This window comes from Rhinopithecus bieti, unplaced genomic scaffold (assembly GCF_001698545.2).
Source record: "Rhinopithecus bieti isolate Rb0 unplaced genomic scaffold, ASM169854v2 scaffold_15796, whole genome shotgun sequence".
Lineage (NCBI taxonomy): Eukaryota > Metazoa > Chordata > Mammalia > Primates > Cercopithecidae > Rhinopithecus > Rhinopithecus bieti.
The window spans coordinates 1,286,309-1,304,679 of NW_016808858.1; the positions used below are offsets into that span (position 1 = coordinate 1,286,309).

General features: G+C 35.3%; 1 protein-coding gene across 1 annotated transcript in view; it reads left to right on the forward strand.

The window, feature by feature from the left end:
* TYR (tyrosinase) overlaps positions 1-18,371 on the forward strand; it is a 128,568-nt gene that overhangs the window by 5,036 nt on the left and 105,161 nt on the right. Inside the window, exon 2 of the mRNA XM_017887648.1 lies at positions 9,313-9,529. Coding sequence (XP_017743137.1) covers positions 9,313-9,529 — 217 coding nt within the window. The remainder of the gene's footprint in view (positions 1-9,312; positions 9,530-18,371) is intronic.

The following is an 18,371-nucleotide window of genomic DNA, read 5'->3' on the forward strand; positions in this document are numbered from 1 at the left end:
TATATATATATATATATATATATACACACACACATATAACAGGCTTTATAAATACATGCTGAATTTAACAAAATTTAACATCAAAGAAATGTTAGCTTCAGTGCTAACATAGATCAAATATTAAACTCTGCATGGGTAGATTTCTAGGACCGTTCACTGCAGTTTTTTATAGCACTGGATTCCCAATGCCTAGGATACAACAATGTCAACAGTAGCCACTTACTCAAATTTGGGTATAAGATATTTTGTGTAGTTCTCGCTGGTTGTTCCATATGTATGTCTGTGTGTGCATGCAAAGAAAGAATACAGGAAAGAAGGTGAAGCAAGTTGCATCATAGCTGAGTGTGATTTAAATGAAATTAATATTTATTGGTCAGAGTTTTCTATTGAATATGTTAAAATCAGGTAATTAATTTATTTGGAAATATTGTGTTCCTAATTCATGTCTGTTGTTTGTTTGCTCATTTATTTGTTTAATGACTAAAGCTTTTAAAGTAGGGCCGGGCGTGGTGGCTCAAGCCTGTAATCCCAGCACTTTGGGAGGCCGAGGCAGGCGGATCACGAGGTCAGAAGATCGAGACCATCCTGGCTAACCCAGTGAAACCCCGTCTCTACTGAAAAATACAAAAAACTAGCCGGGCGAGGTGGCGGGTGCCTGTAGTCCCAGCTACTCGGGAGGCTGAGGCAGGAGAATGGCGTGAACCCAGGAGGCGGAGCTTGCAGTGAGCCGAGATCCGGCCACTGCACTCCAGCCTGGGCGACAGAGCGAGACTCCGTCTCAAAAAAAAAAAAAAAAAAAAAAAAAAGCTTTTAAAGTAGAGGCCATGTTTGTCATCAATTAAAATAGTTCATTATATTTGGAGGTGGAGGGTTGCTTAACATTTAAGTACAAACTACCCGTGCTCAACATAATTAGCTCTAATGTTATGCAACCAACAGATAAGCTAGCCATAAAAATAAAAGGGGTATCAGGAATAGGTGTCATGATGAACTGAAACAAAGACGAAAAACATTTCCTAGCTGATAGACATGAGCGAATTGTGACCAGGGAATTCACTCATCAGGCGAAAAGTACATCACATGGAAGCAAACAGTTGGAAGAAAAAAAGTCACATTTCAGCAGAGAGTCATGGGTTTTAGGTAACCATGACAACAGCTCAGTGAAATAACAGCTTCTCTTTTCCTTTATGAAAACATTTTGTGGAATGTCATATGGTTTACATTTTTTTCCCCAGATAAACCTCTAATGCTATAACAAAATCTTTGCTCCTAAAAGCTTTTAATAGCTGGCAGTTTATGTTATTTCTTTAAATTTAAGAAAACAGTATTTAGGTTACCTTCCTCATTAATATATCTCTTTCTTCTATCTCCCCTTTTTTGCTTTGACTTGGAACACTTGATCTCCTCTCCCAGCATATGTTATATATGTTATAAATCACTTGTGTTGAAATAGAAAAAGAACACAGTCATCATCAGAACATCCAGGTTTAAATTCTACCCCTGCCATTTGGTAGATGACATTGGACCAGTTATTTAAAATCTTTGACCTTTGTTTTTTCCCAAGAGAAAAAAAATGAGGTAGAATTACCATCTATACTTATTTTGTGTGTGTGTTAATAGGAGGATTAAATGGAATGGAAAACAGAACAATGTAGTACAAAGAGTATAGTCTTTTCAGTCACGTCAGCATGAATTTGAGTGAATTTCCATACTTACTTAGCTACAAGACCCTAAGCAAGTTACTTAATTATTCTGAGATGATTTTTGTCCCTAAAATTAGAATATAGGTTAAAGCATTACTGTGAAGGGATTTAATAAAATGTGTTTATATGGCTTGTTAGGATCTGATATATTGAGTTTCATGTATGGAAATAATTAATATATTTTTAAATGATATATCAAAGTTAGATATTATAATAATGAATATTCAAACAGTGTGATACACCCAAAGTTAAAAACAATTTGGTGACCTGCCCAATGGTCTTGTTTTCAAAAATAATTGTAATAGTTGTCATTATCAAACACTTCACACCTGGCACTCTGCTAAGTGCTTTATATATGTTAGATTATTTGATCATTGATGGAAAGGTATAATTCCCATTTACAAATGAAAAAACTTAATACTCAGAGAGCTTAAGTAACTTGCCCCAGGCCATGTAACTAATGGGGCCAGTATTGGAAACCAGGTCTTTCTGACTAGAATCTTCATGATCATAAGCACAATGCTAACAATTTATCCTAGCCTGCCTCCTCTCCTGTATGCAGTGTAAAGATTAAGGTTTGGAGTTTTTCAAATTATTTCTGGAAACAGGGTAGATTTCCTCCTCGTTAGTAATACCTCCAGTCATCTGAAAACTTAGTCACTTGGCAGTTGACATTTCAGCAAAAATAGTTTCATTCAAGCCTCTCTAATTTAACTGAGTCGGCTGTAGGAGTCTTTAAGGCGGCAGGATCTTTTGAAAATATCCTGAGATTACTCAAAGAGGAATAAAAATGATTTAGTCTATATACTTGTAGTGTCTTGTTAATCAAAATTATAAAAGCATCCAACATATTACATTCAATGTAAAAGTTAGGTTAGTTTTATTCAAACATTCCTAAACTATTAACACATCATAATAAATGTAGTGGGTATTGCTTTGTAATCAGGAAGCTTGTGTTTTAGTACTTTGGTTTTGACTCCAGACATCATATGTTCCTAAGACAAGTCACTCAACAGTTCTAGTTCTCAATTACATACAGATGAAAGGATTTAGGAATGTTGTGAAGTATAAGGAAAACTAGAAACTGGCATTAGTTGAGCCAGAAATTATTTGTTGAATAGTTTCTTTTCATATATCATGTCATAGTACAGTTTAAAAAAATTGAGATTTAGCAAGTCTAAAAAACATATTCATTGCCCCATGACTAGTAAGAAAATTAGCCAGAATTGAAGTCACGTCTACCTGCATTATGGAGCCCAATTTTTTCTCCACCACACAATGCATAATTCATAAGTTAGACCTTAGTGACCAAAAATTAAGAGTAACTTCTCTAAGCATTTCTTATCTAACACAGTAGCAGCCATCTATGGTGGGGGACTGCCCATTCAATTCTATTTGAGATGATTAAATTTGTTTATACATGCTTATATATAGCAAATTCAGTGGGATAGGGGACCAATAAAATAGTCTTATTTTCAAATGTGATGCAAACAGTTGACCAGTAAGACATTTTACCTTTAAATTACTATTCTATGTGCTTCACCTACTGTTCACAAAATTATAAATCATAACATGGGACTTTACACCCCATTAGCCTTTTGTAGTCTTTCACAGTCTAGCTTAGTATCCTCATCATGAAAATAGAGATAAAATCATAAAAATCCACAGGGTAGTTGTGAGAATTTCAATTTTTAGTGTACACAGTGATAGCTCCCTTATGGCCTAGGACAGAGTAGGGACTCAACATATGTTTGCAAAAATAAGTTCTAGAAATATATTCTATGGTAGAGGTAGTACCAACAACATGACTGAGAAAAATGAGCACTCAACACATACTTTCTGTAGGAGATTCTTTGGCTCATTCATTGACTCTGTTCATTCATCCAACAAATACTTATTGCACATCTACAGAGTGATGGAAACTGAACTAGATTCTGAGGGTAATGAAATAAACAACAATGTAAAAATAAATGTGTCTTCATGAAGGATGTATTTTTATAAGGGATGTAATAATCATTGTATATTAGAGACGAAAATGAATAAGTATAAGTTGGGTAAAGAACAATGTTATCTCCATGGTGGTCCCAAGCCTCCCACAGAAGCATGCACCTGTTGTGGACAGTCAATGATGGCAGGGTGGACTCTCCTGAATTTCATCTTTTGCTTTGAATTTCTCTCTCACTACCTAATTACTCTATTTTATTAAATGTAAGGTATCAATGAATTTAAGTGATGTATTAATTTATGTACCACTAAGAAAACTAAAATTTATGTTTTCTTAAGAGCTCTTTTGGCTTATGTAGTCATACATTTTTATCATAGTTTATTCTTCTGCCTACATATAAATAATTTGGTGAAGGATTCCTGAATTTTTTTTACATTCAGAGTCAGTAGCTTTTGAATTACTTTTTAAGTCAGAGTCAACAATGCCTGTTTTTTTTACTAATTATTTGCCTTGGCCTAAAAGAATGAGTAGGATATTAGATGCATGGCAAAAAGTGGGCATGCTTAGCCACAGTCAGAGTCATGGAATGGAGAAGCACAAGCAGTGTCAGAGAAAAGTAGACCATCTGACTTTAGCAGCAGGATCACACAGGATGTGAGCACATGGAGAATGGTTGCCTGACTTGAGATGTTTTGGAGGTAGAAGTGACAATATAAAAACAGTGCCATCACATGATGCTCCATGCTCAGAAGCAGACCCCACATTTGAGGTTTAATGATCTGTGTGGTCTTGATGTTGAAATTCTTATTAATCTTATCTTTGAGTTTGTGCTTTAGAAGTGAAGTTATAGGGACAATGGAGCATATGCTTGGTTCATATGTGTCCTGCAGACCTTTTGTTCTTTGTTTTCCTGGGATGAGTCTCAGCTACCACTAACCCATCCACCAGCCCCGTCTAGTTTCTGCTTCCTCACCCTCTGTCCAAGGCCACTGGTGGGAGGAAAGAGGTCAACATTGCACGTCACTCTCCAACCCTGGTGGGTTCCTTGGTGCAAGCAAGAAGAGGTGTGAAGTTGGGTGTTGGTCCCATGATTTGTTGGTTCAGGGTAAAACAGAGGCCTTCTCTACTGAGACTGGCTGTGCCTTAGCATGGTGCACAGGTGATTACATATGGGCCTCTCACCCAGCATTATGGACTGAATTGCATCTCCCAAAAACATGTGTGTTGAATCTCTAATTCCCAGGGTGACTGTATTTGGAGGTAGGGCTTTAAGGAAGTAGTTAAAGTTAAGTGAGGTCGTAACAGTGAGGTCCTAATCCAATAGTACTGATGTCCTCATAAGAAGAGGAAAAAGACAGAGCTGTCTCTTTGTGTATACATAAACGGCCTTGTGAAGATGGAGAAAAGGTTTCCTCTGCAAGACATAAGAGAGACCTCACCAGACAGCTTGATCTTGGACTTCCAAACTCATGAACTTTGAGAAAAGAAATGTCTGCTATTTAAGCCACCCAGTCTGTAGTATTTTTTTATGGCAGCCTGAACTAATCTACTCCCCTACTCAAACAAGTCTTAGCATGGAGGTTTCAATCCCTAAGGAGTCACCTATTCACTGTAGACTGAGACTGGTCCACCTATTCCCTGTAGATTGAGAAAGTAAATACTGATTTCTCTACCCACAACCAAGGTCTCAACATTTATCTGGTGCTGCAAACTGCATAGCCAGTCCTGCCTAGAGCACAATATTTACAGGTAAAATAGACGAGGAAGAGCTAGTACGACACACCAAGTAGTAATAGCAAGAGAGAAAGGCAAAAATCAAAGGGGATGTGATTATAGAAATCAATAGATAGAGGAAGACAGAGGAATGTGTTTTGTGAAAGTGAAAGTGGTCAACTGTGCCCAGTGCTATGTTAACATGAGGACTTGCAGGGATAATTGGATTTTATAATATGGAGTCTTTGAAGGTTCATAACAAATTCATTGGTCAAGAGATGACAGGGGAAGATGACTAGAGTGCCTTTATGTGGGAATGAATAGCCAGGAAATGGAAGCTTCATTTAAGATAGTTGTTAAGATTTGAGTTTTTAATCACACAGTCTATATTCAAATATTCACTCCCCCAATTTTATGAACTATATATGTTTGATGAAGTCACTTAACCTCTATAAGCCTGATTTCTCATTGATGAGATGGAAATATCAAGATAACTCCTCTCATAGAATAATTGATTTATTGTTATTGATTTTCAAACCAAAGTCTTAAAATGTCTTTGTGTCAGGCACCATGCCATAACACAATAATACATAGTGAACAGGATACAGTTTTAATTTTGGTAGAGTTTATTGTCTAACAGGTATATTTATAAAGATTAAATATGTATACCATATTGCCTTATTCGTTGATTTAAAAATTCATTTACGAGAATATTAGCAATTTGAGTATTTTATGTAACTTACCTTCTAGTGGAGTAGGTCTAAGAAGTGTGTGTGGTGAGACAGTAAAATGATATATATAATATTTTATTATTTTAAAAAGTTAAAGGAGTTAAAAATATAATAAGTTATATATATATATTGTTTTATTGTCTCACTCACACACACTTTCTAGACCTACTCCACTAGAAGGCATGTTACATAAAGTACTCAATAGTTAAAATGCTAATACTTATTAAAAAGCGTTTTAAATCAATGAATAAGGCAATATGGTATAGACATTTAATCTTTATAACCATACCTATTAGACTATAAACTCTATAAAAATAAAAACTATGTTTATCCTGTTCAATATGTATTCTTGTGCTCTGGTATAATGCCTGATACATAGACATTTTAAAACTTTGGTTTGAAATGCAGCAACAATAAATCAATTATTCTATGAGAGGAGTTCTTTTGATTATATAGTATGTTAGAAGTTGCTAAGTGCACAGATAAAGCAGAAATTAGTGGTGTACAGTAAATGTTTAATAACTTGTTCTCAATGGGGGAGTGGGAAGGTAGGGAGATATGATTCTGATTTTCCAATTGTTGTGGTGTAAATACTGACAATGGTGGATTTCCATCTAATGATGGGCTATTGCTGAACATTCCAATACTGAGAAGGGTTACACACATTGAACTTTTGCTAATGCTAACCAGCTCTACAACACTGCTAAAGTGGGTAAGGCTGAATATGATGTTAAATAGATGTTTAGTGTAGGTCTCATTAAGATAATGAGGATATGAATAACCCAAGCCAGTTTCAGGAGAAAACAGTCTACCCAGAAAAAATAACCAATACAGGAACATGTTGCATAAGAGTGATTGGTGAGTTCTGAGAAGTGCAAAGCGGGCAATGAAGATACAGAAGAGAGGTAAAGGGAAAGATCAGCAGGAAATAATGTTTGCATCAGACAGATTCTCAGCAGAAAATAGATACTCAAACCAAGTTATATTAAGACAGTTTATTTAGAAAAATTTGATCAAGATTTAGGGAAGTCAACAAAGAACAACATCCTGTTGTCAGCCACAACTGAGATATAGGCCTAGAACTCTCTATTTTATTTTAACCTAGAACCTACTTTTAAAAAATGTTGAATGTTCAGCTCTGCTAGACTAGTTATAAAAGCACAAAATACACTCCAGATGAAGTTAGAAAACTTGGGTTGCAGTCACAACACTGCCATTTATTTGCCATATAACCTGGAAAATGCCACTCAACCTCTCTGAGTCTCATTTTCCTTATTTGTGAAGTGGAAAGTATAGCTTTGTGATTTAAATAAGGCAATGCATGCGCCATGTTTTCTTAAAAGTTTTGCTTATAAAAGGTGAGAAATTCTTATTTTTAAGATGCAATGAAAATCATCTCGGTTCTAGCTAAAAGCATTCAAGGAGGGAATCTAGTTTTAAAAAACAACAACGCATGAGACATTTACTGCCACAGCAATAAATAAAAAAAAAAAAAAAAAGAAGAAAAAAGAACAATCACGGCACATTTACAAAGTGAAAGTATTTCTAGTCCTTGACATTCGAAATATAATATAGATTAATGTTTTTAAAGCTACTGTTTGAGTGTTTTCTGTTGGTCATGCCATGTGCTATGGGCCTTATATAGAGAGAGATGACTGTCTCTATTGTTACCAACCCTAGCCTCAGCACTTGGCACAGTGCTTAATATATAATAGGTAATTAATAAATATTTTATTTTCTATAACTATGTGAAGTAGTTGTTGTTATCTTCATTTGATAGATGAGGCCTAGACAGTTAAATCATTTTCTTAAATGGTAGATGCAACACTAGAATCCTGTTCTAGGTTTTAACTTTCATGGCTCATTCTGCAACCTTAAAAAGCTAATTCCTTCAACATTTTAAAATGCAGTCATATGCCGCATGATGGAATTTCTGTCAAGGATGGACCACATATATGACAGTGGTCCCACACTACTATAAATGGAGCTGAAAAATTCCTGTCACGACATCATAGCAGTCATAATGTTGTACACAATGCATTACTCATGTCTTCGTGGTGATGCTGGTGTAAACAACTACTGAAATCCCAGTTGTATAAAAGTCTAGTACATACCATTATGTACATTACATAATACTTGATAATGATAATAAATAACTATGTTACTGGTTTATGTATTTACAATTCTATATTTTTATCATTATTTTTGAATGTGCTTCTTCCACTTATAAAAAAGTAAGTTAACTATGAAACAGCCTCAGGCAGGATCTCCAGGAGGTGTTCCAGAAAATGCCATTGTTATCACAGAGATGACAGCTCCATGTGTGCTATTGTCCCTGAAGATTTTCCAGTGGGACAAGATGTGGAGGTGGAAGTCAATGATGTAGACAGTCTTGACTCTTTGTAGGCCTATGCTAGTATATATGCTTGTGTCTTAGTTTTTAACAAAATTCCAATTATGTTTATAAGTAAAAAATTAAAGAACATAAAGCTTATAGACTAATGATATAAATATTTCCTACAACTGGACAATGTGTTTGTGTTTTAAGCTAAGTGCTATGATCAAAAGACCCCAAAAGTTTTAAAAAATTAAGTAAAAAAGTTACAGGAAGTTAAGGTTAGTTTATTATTGAAAAGAAAATATTTTATAAATTTAATGTAGCCTATATATATAGTGTTTATAAAATCTACAGTAGCGTAAAGTAGTATCTTCGGCCTTTATATTCACTCAGTATTCCCTCACTGACTTACCCAAAGCGACTTCTACTCCTGCAAGGTCCATTTATGGTAAGTGTCCTGTATATACAAGTATGCCATTTAAAAATAATTTTTATACTGTATTTTTACTGTACCCTTTATATGTTTAGATAGGTTTAGATGTACAAATACTTGCCATTATCTTACAATTGCCTATAGTATTCAGTACAGCAATGTGCTGGACAGGTTTGTAGCCTAGGAGCAGTAGGTTTTACCATACAGCCAAGATGTTTAGTAGGCTATACAATCTAGGTTTGTGCAAGTACGCTATGATGTTCACACAATGACAAAGTCACCTGATGATGGATTTCTCAGAACATATCCCTGTCATTAAAGACACATAATTGTGGTAATCTCCTAAGGAGAAGGCTAACAATGGTAATTAGAAATTCCAACAATTCTACCCTTCTTCTACTGACTCAGAGGTGGTGACAGTTTGTTTAACATGAGGGTGTTTTGTACAGATTATCTGTAGCCGGTTGGAGGAGTACAACAGCCATCAGTCTTTATGCAATGGAACGCCCGAGGGACCTTTACGGCGCAATCCTGGAAACCACGACAAATCCAGAACCCCAAGGCTCCCCTCTTCAGCTGACGTAGAATTTTGCCTGAGTTTGACCCAATATGAATCTGGTTCCATGGATAAAGCTGCGAATTTCAGCTTTAGAAATACACTGGAAGGTAATCTCTTTCTTTTCACTTTCAATTTTTTTTCTGAATTTGTATTTACAGTCTCTTATCCAAAGTCTGAGCAGGTGTTTGAGAATTCAGAATTTTCTGAGTTGACCAAGAATATGTGTTGTATATACTTATATTGACAATGACCCTAGCTGACACTGGTCAGCATGTTATAATTCAACATGTTAGCTTCAGGAGTCTGGCATGGTGGCTCATGCCTGTAATCCCAGTTTACTTGGGAGGCTGTGACAGGTTGATGACTTGAACCCAGGAGTTTCAGGCTGCAGTGAGCTATGACTGTGCCACTGCATTCCAGCCTCAGTAACAAAGTGAGAGAGTCTATGAGGAAAGAAGAAGAGGCAGAAGCAGCAGCAGCCGCTTTAGTGAAATATATGAATATATTCATCTTACGAATAAATACAGGCAATAGGCAACCTAATGGTGAGTGAAGTCAGTTTTTTCCATTAAAAGAGAAAAAGTAATTTCATTTCCAGAACAATTTTGTATTGTAGAATTTCAGATATAAGTCTATGGACTGATAGTATTTTCCTACATTTTAGTGTTTTAGTTTTCTCCTGTTTAAAATATTCTAGGCGTTGTGTCCTTTGAGGTAAGTTCATTCATTTAACTATAATAAGGACACAGCACATAGGTCAAGCCTCCATATCATTATTCCTTAAGTTTTCTGTTCTTCATCAGAGATTACATCTCATGATCTTTTCTAACTCCTAAGTATTTCTCCTACAAATGCTTTCATCTTGCTTGCATTTTGCATTCAACATCTGTTCATTCTTCTCTGCTCATAGCTGACCCAGTCACGAAACCCATTCCATTCACATAAATTTGCATTAGGAAAACAAAATTACAAACAAACACAACAAAACAAAACAAAAACACTCATTCAAGTCACAAATTTAAGAGGAGTTTGGGGAAGACATAGGCACTGACTTGTGGCAAGGCAGACAACTCAAAATTTAACACTAGACATCTCACCTCCTTAAAGGCCTGTAATACCTTACCACATAGAAAAACTTTCCTCTCTTTTGTAATCCTTTCTCCTTAACTTGTTCTTTTTATTCCTTTTTGTCATTGTTTTACACCCTAACTTTTGTTATTGTACTGTGCAGAGCGGTTTTACTGTTTCATTCATTTCCTTGTTTTACTGAAAACCATAGTCTCAGGGTCTTACATCCAGAATCAATTTAAGCAACGAGAGTCTCATCCTAAAGATGAATTCTGTTTGCCAGCTATGTAAACAGAAATTAGGTTTATTCTTCTACAGTAATATTCATGATTAACTTTTTAAAGTAATAACCATATCCAAAGCACCATGTCAAACACTTTGTATGGCATTATCTCACTCAATTTCTTATAACCATCCTCTAAGGAAGATTGCATTTATTATTCCCACTTTTAAGGGAGGAAACATTATCAGAGATACTCATCTTTTGGTTACTGTTTCTCATTGAATAAGTGGCAGAGATAATCTGCACCCAGCTTTATCATATACCAAAGTCCAAGTTATTTCCTTCACACTCTGATGATCAACAGTGGGTTGAGAGTTTCTTTAAAGTGGACAATACCAGTTTGGTCTTTTGATACAAGAAGGCAAGACATAGTACCAGGGAATTGCAGAGCCTATTTAACGAATCTAAGGTACACAATTTCAAAGTCACAATCTGGGAGGACTGGGTGACCCACTGGACTCTTTAGGGATTAACAATAGTACTCAGAATGCTGATATTAGTGATGTTGCAAAACGAAGCTACATCTTTAAGGAAATTGGAATATTTTGCTGTTTCTTCAGGCAAAGTTTTCAGCCATGAGTGACAAAAGCATATATTTTATTATTACGAAGCACGGGTTGGTCACAGAAATAAGGTAGGGGAACATCACTCGTCTAGGGTCTCAAGTCAAAGAAAAAAAGTGACTCAAGATGTGTCAACTCAGCCAGTGGTTTTCAAATGAGAGTCTAATACACACAGGTGAGGAGGGAACAGCAGATTTACTGCAAATAATTTGCTACTACAAATAATTTATGTTTGTAAATTATTTTTTCCCATAATTTCTTCTAATTTTACACACTTTAGTAGGCAAAGTGTGAGAAGAGACGCAACATAGCATATTGTCTGGCACACAGTACGTGTTCAATAAGTATCTGATAACCGAATACATAAATAATAGTTAGAATCCTTCAAATTTTGTCTAACCCACCACTTACCTTATCTATGCCTGTTGCATGAAGTCCATGTCATGAGGCAAAATGTGAGAAACCATTAAGCTGAGCTGCCAAGAAAAACTTTCCTTTAGTAGGTACACATTTAAAATTATTTTTCCTTAAATTTGTATTCAGCAATAATTTTAAGCTTCCAGAATTGTGAAAATAAAAGCTATACAAAAACCATGAATATATATTTTACCCAAACTTACATTTTATCCTGTTTCTCTCTCTCTCTCTCCCAGTCTGAGCCATTTTGAGGGTAAATTGCATAGACTAACTCTTTACCCCTGAATATGTTAGTGTGTATTTCCTAAGGATAGGGATAGACTCATATAGCCACAGAACAGTTTTTAACTTCAGTAAACTCTATATTGATATAATGCCTGTATCAAATATACTGTATATATTTCAGTTTTAAAATAGATACAATAATATCCTTTTCAGTATTTTTCTTCTCCAGAATAGAATCTAGTCTAGGGTCAAATAGCATTTAGTTTTCATCGTTCTTTAGTCTGAAATATTTCCATAGCCTGTACATATGTGTCTTTATGTGATTGACAGTTCTGGAGGATATAGTTCCTCCTCTTCTTCCTCATTTTTTAATAGAATGTTCTTCAATTTGAGTGCATCTTATATTTCCTCATGACTAGATCCAGATAATGCACTTTTAGCCAAAATTCTACATAGGTCATTATGCATCTTTCTGAGATGCTGTCACATCTGGAGGCACATGATGACTATCTGTCTCACGTTGGAGATGTTAATTTTGATCGCCTAGTCCAGATGTGGTTCAGTCTTCCCACTGCATAAGTACTTCTTCCACCTGTTTAATAAACTGTCTACATGGAGAAATTTTAAGACTATGTAAATAAACCACCTCTTATCACAATTTCTCCTACAGTTGCCATCCATTGATGGCTACAAATGTATGATTTTTCAGCTTCAGCACTTCTTTTAAATTTATTAGCCAATATTCAGGATTCTACTATTAGCAAGAATCCTCCATTCTTTCTATTTATTTATCTGTCTACCTATCTATTAATGGTATGGAGTAAAGGCTTTCCATTGTTTAATGGTATATAACTCATTGATGTGCTTAATTATCTTTGTGTGCCAATGGTTCCAGAATTTGCCCATGGTACACCTTCAAGCTTGTTTTTATGTCTCCATTTCATATACACATTTTTTTAAAACACACACTCTCTCTGGTAAGTAAATTATTCTACAGCATCTTGTACCTACAATGCTCCAGGCCTGAAATTAACCATGACTCTAAGGAGTAATGTTTTCTTTCATTGGAAGGAAATTCAAGGTCAAGATTTGGAAGCAAGTTTTGGTCACCAGAGAGACACATTTTATCTCACAACATGAATAGGGCAGGGATTTTTCTTCTCCAAAATAGAATCCAGTCTTGGGGTGTCTTGGTCTACAAGGAGTACTCAAGTGAATATAGCAGTGAGGACAGTAGGACTTGAGAAGAGGTCAAATGTCACAATTACACCCTACTCTCTCAATACTTGCCCATGAAATGGAATTGTTGCTTTTGATTAAACCTCGAAGTTATTGCTTCCTTTTTGTTCTTGGTCTTGTGAGAAGTGTATAATGCACTTCCCATGGAACAAAATATTCATAGTCATTGCTAGGACAAAGGAACTGTTGTATTTTTCTCTATGGAAGTTATTTAAGTAACCTCAGCTTTCCTCTTAGATTTCATTGCTGAAATAGTGAAGATGTGTAATTTGTGAATTGTATAAGAGACCTCATGGCCGGGCACGGTGGCTCACGCCTGTGATCCCAGCACTTTGGAAGGCCAAGGCAGGCAGATCACCTGAGGTCCGGAGCTCGAGACCACCCTGGCCAACATAGAGGAACCCCATCTCTACTAAAAATACAAAAATTAGCCGGGCATGGTGGCACATGTCTGTAATCCCAGCTACTCAGGAGGCTGAGGCAGGAGAATCACTTGAACCCAGGAGGCAGAGGTTGCAGTGAGCCTAGATCATGCCACTGCACTCCAGCCTGAGTGAGACTCTTTCCAAAAATAAATAAATAAATTAAATTAAATTAAATTAAAACCTCATGTTTCTAGATAAAGCAAATACAAATAAGTCTGTATTATAAGCAGTTTTCTGATTAGGTTAAATAGGGGACCCTGTGCAGTATCAGTTGTCACATTAAAACAGAAATTTTCTCTCATGAAAATCTCTGCCTATCCATTATGTCCTGTATATCAGAGTTTACAAGAGATTTTTTTTTAATAGCACTGTTGGGGAGTGGGACATGGGAACTGAAAGTTCAATGAATTGATTAAAGGTAATCAAACTGATTAGGATTAGATCCTAGCTCAACCACTTCCTAGATGTGTGACCTTGGGTATGTTATTTAACTTCTCTGGGTCTTAGTTTTATCATCGGTAAAATATGGATAACATAATAATGTATAAGGTTCAAAGAATTAAATGATGTAATACATGTAAGGTACTTAGAACATTTTTTTCAACAAAGGGCACAACACTATTGTGTTAAGCTGTGGTTAGTTACTGACAACTTAGTTAGCAATCATTAACTTCTCTGGCAATTAGCTTAACAAAGTAAGTATACATTGGGTTCTGAGAAAGCATATTATAATGGCCTACATTTAGTGGAAAAATAAGGGAAAGAGGAGGATGGAAAAGAAAATTCATGAAGATAGACCCAAAAATAAATAATGTTTCTGGAGACAGATAGGATTTCAGGGTAAGTTTCAAAAATGAGGTGACAGCAGGAGCAAAGGTACCTTCTGTTACCCAAAAGGGAAGAAGAAGACAGGAACAAGGAACAACTTGTTGGTGTTTAATGGTGTATTTCCAACTCTGAGCACAGTGGCTGCCTATAGGAGGTGCTCATTAAGTACTGGCTGACAGACTGATAAATCAATAAATAAAGGAAAGCTGTCTTCATTGTAAAACTTATATATACCAAGAATAGTGTAAAATCAAATTAATCATAGGTAGGGCCAAGTCAATCTTGGGTGATCATACATTGTTTCAAACCACCCCCTTCTAACAAATGCAATTTATGACTATGGAAACTTATTATTGGAAGAGACTTTTCAGCATATTCAGTCCAACATCCCACACTATGCTAAGATGCCCACTGGGATAGTATCACTATGTGACCTATCAAGGGAAAACCTACCCCACAAGGGAAAATAAGAAGTTCTTTAGGATAAACCAAAATCTAATTCCATTCAACTTAAATAGAGCCATCCATGAGCCTGGTATTATGGTATACTATGGAAGTACAAAAAAATACAAAGATAACTTACACAGTTTATCTCACTGAAAAGCTCACCATCAAGTGAAGAAACACCACAAATACATAAGGAATACACAAAATGGTAATTGATATAAAATGAGGTAGGAACCCAGATACACTAGAAATATTTCCCAAGGAGGTGAAAATAGAATTGGATCTTGAAATATCATTAACTGCTCACTGAGCAGAGAAGAGGAGGAGAGGCATTTCCAGCAGAGGGAACAACATATGCAATGACGTAGAGGTGTGAAAGTGTGAGACAAGTTACCAAAAAATGAGAAGTTCTACGTGGCTAGAATATTGAGTTTGTAGTGGGAAATAACAAGAGATGTAAGGAGTTTAGAAAAATCCATGTATACCAGTGTCTCTCAATCTTCTTGAAGGAAAAACAATACATTATAGGCCTCTAGGAATATGTCCACAAATCCCTAGAAAATTAAGAAACTGAAGTTTATTCTAAGATTCTTTCAAATCTTCACTTTAAAAGAGTTATAAATTCATTAGTATTACATTAAACATTAGCCGTCATCACCATAAAACCTAATGTTTAAAACCATAACATTCATATCTTCAAAAGTATGTCTGAAAAATTTGTCTTGAAAACATTGCCATCGACAAGGGTAGTTGTGACAGGTTATTAAGCAGGAAATTGATATTATCCTACATATTCTTCAAAAGATATGATGTTAGTGGCATTAGTAGAGTGCAAAAAGATAATCAGTGAGCTATTGGGGGGAGTCATGGATGATGAGGGCTAGATCTAAAGTAGTGAGAATGAGGATGAAGATGAGTTGGTTAGTGTATAGAATCAGAAGCTCTGGTGACTGACTATAAGGCAGCAAGGAAAGTAACAAGTTCAGGATGATTCTGACACATCTGTGATTGATTTCTAACAATTGGTCCTAGCAAATTATACATCTTTTAAAAAAAAATTTCTCTTCATTTAGCAGCCCTTATAAAACTGATATTATGTTTCTCTAGAATCTTAACTTTTTTTTTCTGCAGCCCTTCAGTCCTTTTTATTTCAATGTGACTGTCAAGCACTTCAGTAGGAAGTATTTCACCACTTCACATGCAAAGATTTTTTTAAGGAGCAATCTAGAGAGGTAAATGAGCTCTGAGCTTTAATGAGAAAGAGTGGAAGTTCTGCATTTTTCTTAATGACATTTGAACATGAATAGTGTGTGGTATTTGCAGAGAAAAGCCAGCTGGAAACTACAGTGAAGCCTTCCATAGGGAAATCCTAGGGTCAGTCTTCCTGCCTGAAAATGACTTTCTTAGTTCAAGCAAAATAAATAAAATAAAATAAAGAAAATAAAATAAAAATAAAAATAAATAAAATAAAATAAAATAAAATAATAAAATAAAAGTCACTCAGATTCAAAAAACAAATTCCTTTGACACTAATTGTGTAAACTGGGTAGCCAAGGAGATAGTTAACATGGGGTGACACATTCTAGTAGTTGGAAGGCTAAATTATTTCCCTAGTATATTCCTCACTAATTCTGAGGGAATCAGAAACTCAGTAGTTTGGTGTACCCTGAAGAGGCAGAAGGTTTTGAAAGATGATTAATCCAGACCAGGAAAACCTTTCTGGGCCTGTTTTACTTAATCCCCCAGATTTACCACCTCGATAACCACATTGGTATTCTGATCAGGCAATAATCCTGATAATAACAATAAAAATTCCTATGTGCCTGACATTGATACTTCTCACATGTTATGTTATTTTGTCCTCATAACAGTCCTAGGATATTTCATTGATTAAACTAAAGCACCATTTTCAGCAAAGTAATTATTCCAATAAATTTAGGAGACAGTCTCTGTCCTTATATTATAAGCTCATTCCACTCATTTTACTCAAAAGGTAACTTTTTTCTCTTTTCTTCAATTTCTCAGAGCAAATAGAACTCTTCCTATAACATTAAGGGAATTCAACAAGTGACAATTGTATTGTTTTCCAAGTGGATTTGCTTTATATGTAGTTCTTTAATCAGAAACTAACACTACTGTTTTTAAAATTCTGAAACAAAATAGGGAATGTTCTATTGTGAATAAGATCTTTGTAGATATTTATGTATGTTTTAATTATTGAAGGCAGAAGCCACTCTCAGGGAAGAGTTAATATTTATGTTATAGGTTCACACACACATCCACACCCACACACATGCACACACGCACAAGTCAAGTATAATTACTACATATGAAAATTCCTGTCAAATTCTTAATCAATATTTTATTCCTCAAAGCAGAAGGTTGGGAGGACCAGAATACGTTTATCACATCTGGTTATTTTAGAAATTCTCTAGTTAGCATGCAGTGATAGCCTACTAGAAATGATGAGTATCTGAAGATTAGGGGGCATTTTAATTTTTGCAGCAACAGAGTTCTTAAGAACCAGTGACATTGTTGAGACATCTGAGTGGTAGAAAGTCACTGTTTTCTATTTCAGAGAGGACTTAGAATAGTTTAAAGTTTGAGGGTATTATTGCATGATACTGAGTAACTTCTAAGTAGTAAGTGCACTAACAGTATCGCTGGGGCGCTCTGTGTTTAAAAAACAACAAAAAAAGCAGCATTTGTCCCCATATATTTATACATTTTAAAATGACTCTTCTACCTATTCCTTCTTCTACTCCTCTAGTTGTACTGGCATGCAATTTGTTGTTCTCGCCAAATGTGAATACTGAGAAAGTTAAAGTGAATTTATGTAAGCTGTGTGTCATCTTCACTCTGAATTAAAAGGTGTAGGTATTATCTTATGGCAAGTACCGTCTTAGGAAGATTCACTGGAAAGAGAGAAAGAAACTCCCCAGATTAGTGCAGAGCCCTTTAGGGTCAATGAAAACACTGATATTGATGACATATAGAACTGGATTTCAGTATCAGTTCTAAAATTCTGGGTATCTACTTCCTAATTTGTAAAATTTGTTGAATAATTACGTTTGGGTTATTATGAGAATTTATGTACATCTAGCTCCTATTACATACACAAAAATGTTTCCCTTTTTCTCCTCCCACCTTCTCTGTAATCTACAATAGTCTTCTCAACTTCTGTTATAAGTTAGCATAGGCTATCAGTCTTCATGATGTGTATTTATCCATGCTAAAGAGCTTTTGTTTAATTTTTCATGATTTGAACTCACTGCTGTGGAAAATGGCTATTTACAGAAGGATAATCTCATTTTCCAAGAATTCAATTAAAGGTCCTAGAAGATCTTTATGAAGCAAAATAATACTTTTCTTATTTTTTAAGTATTCTCAAAATAATTGAAGTATTCTTATATATAAGTATTATATATAAGTATTCTTATATATAATATAATAT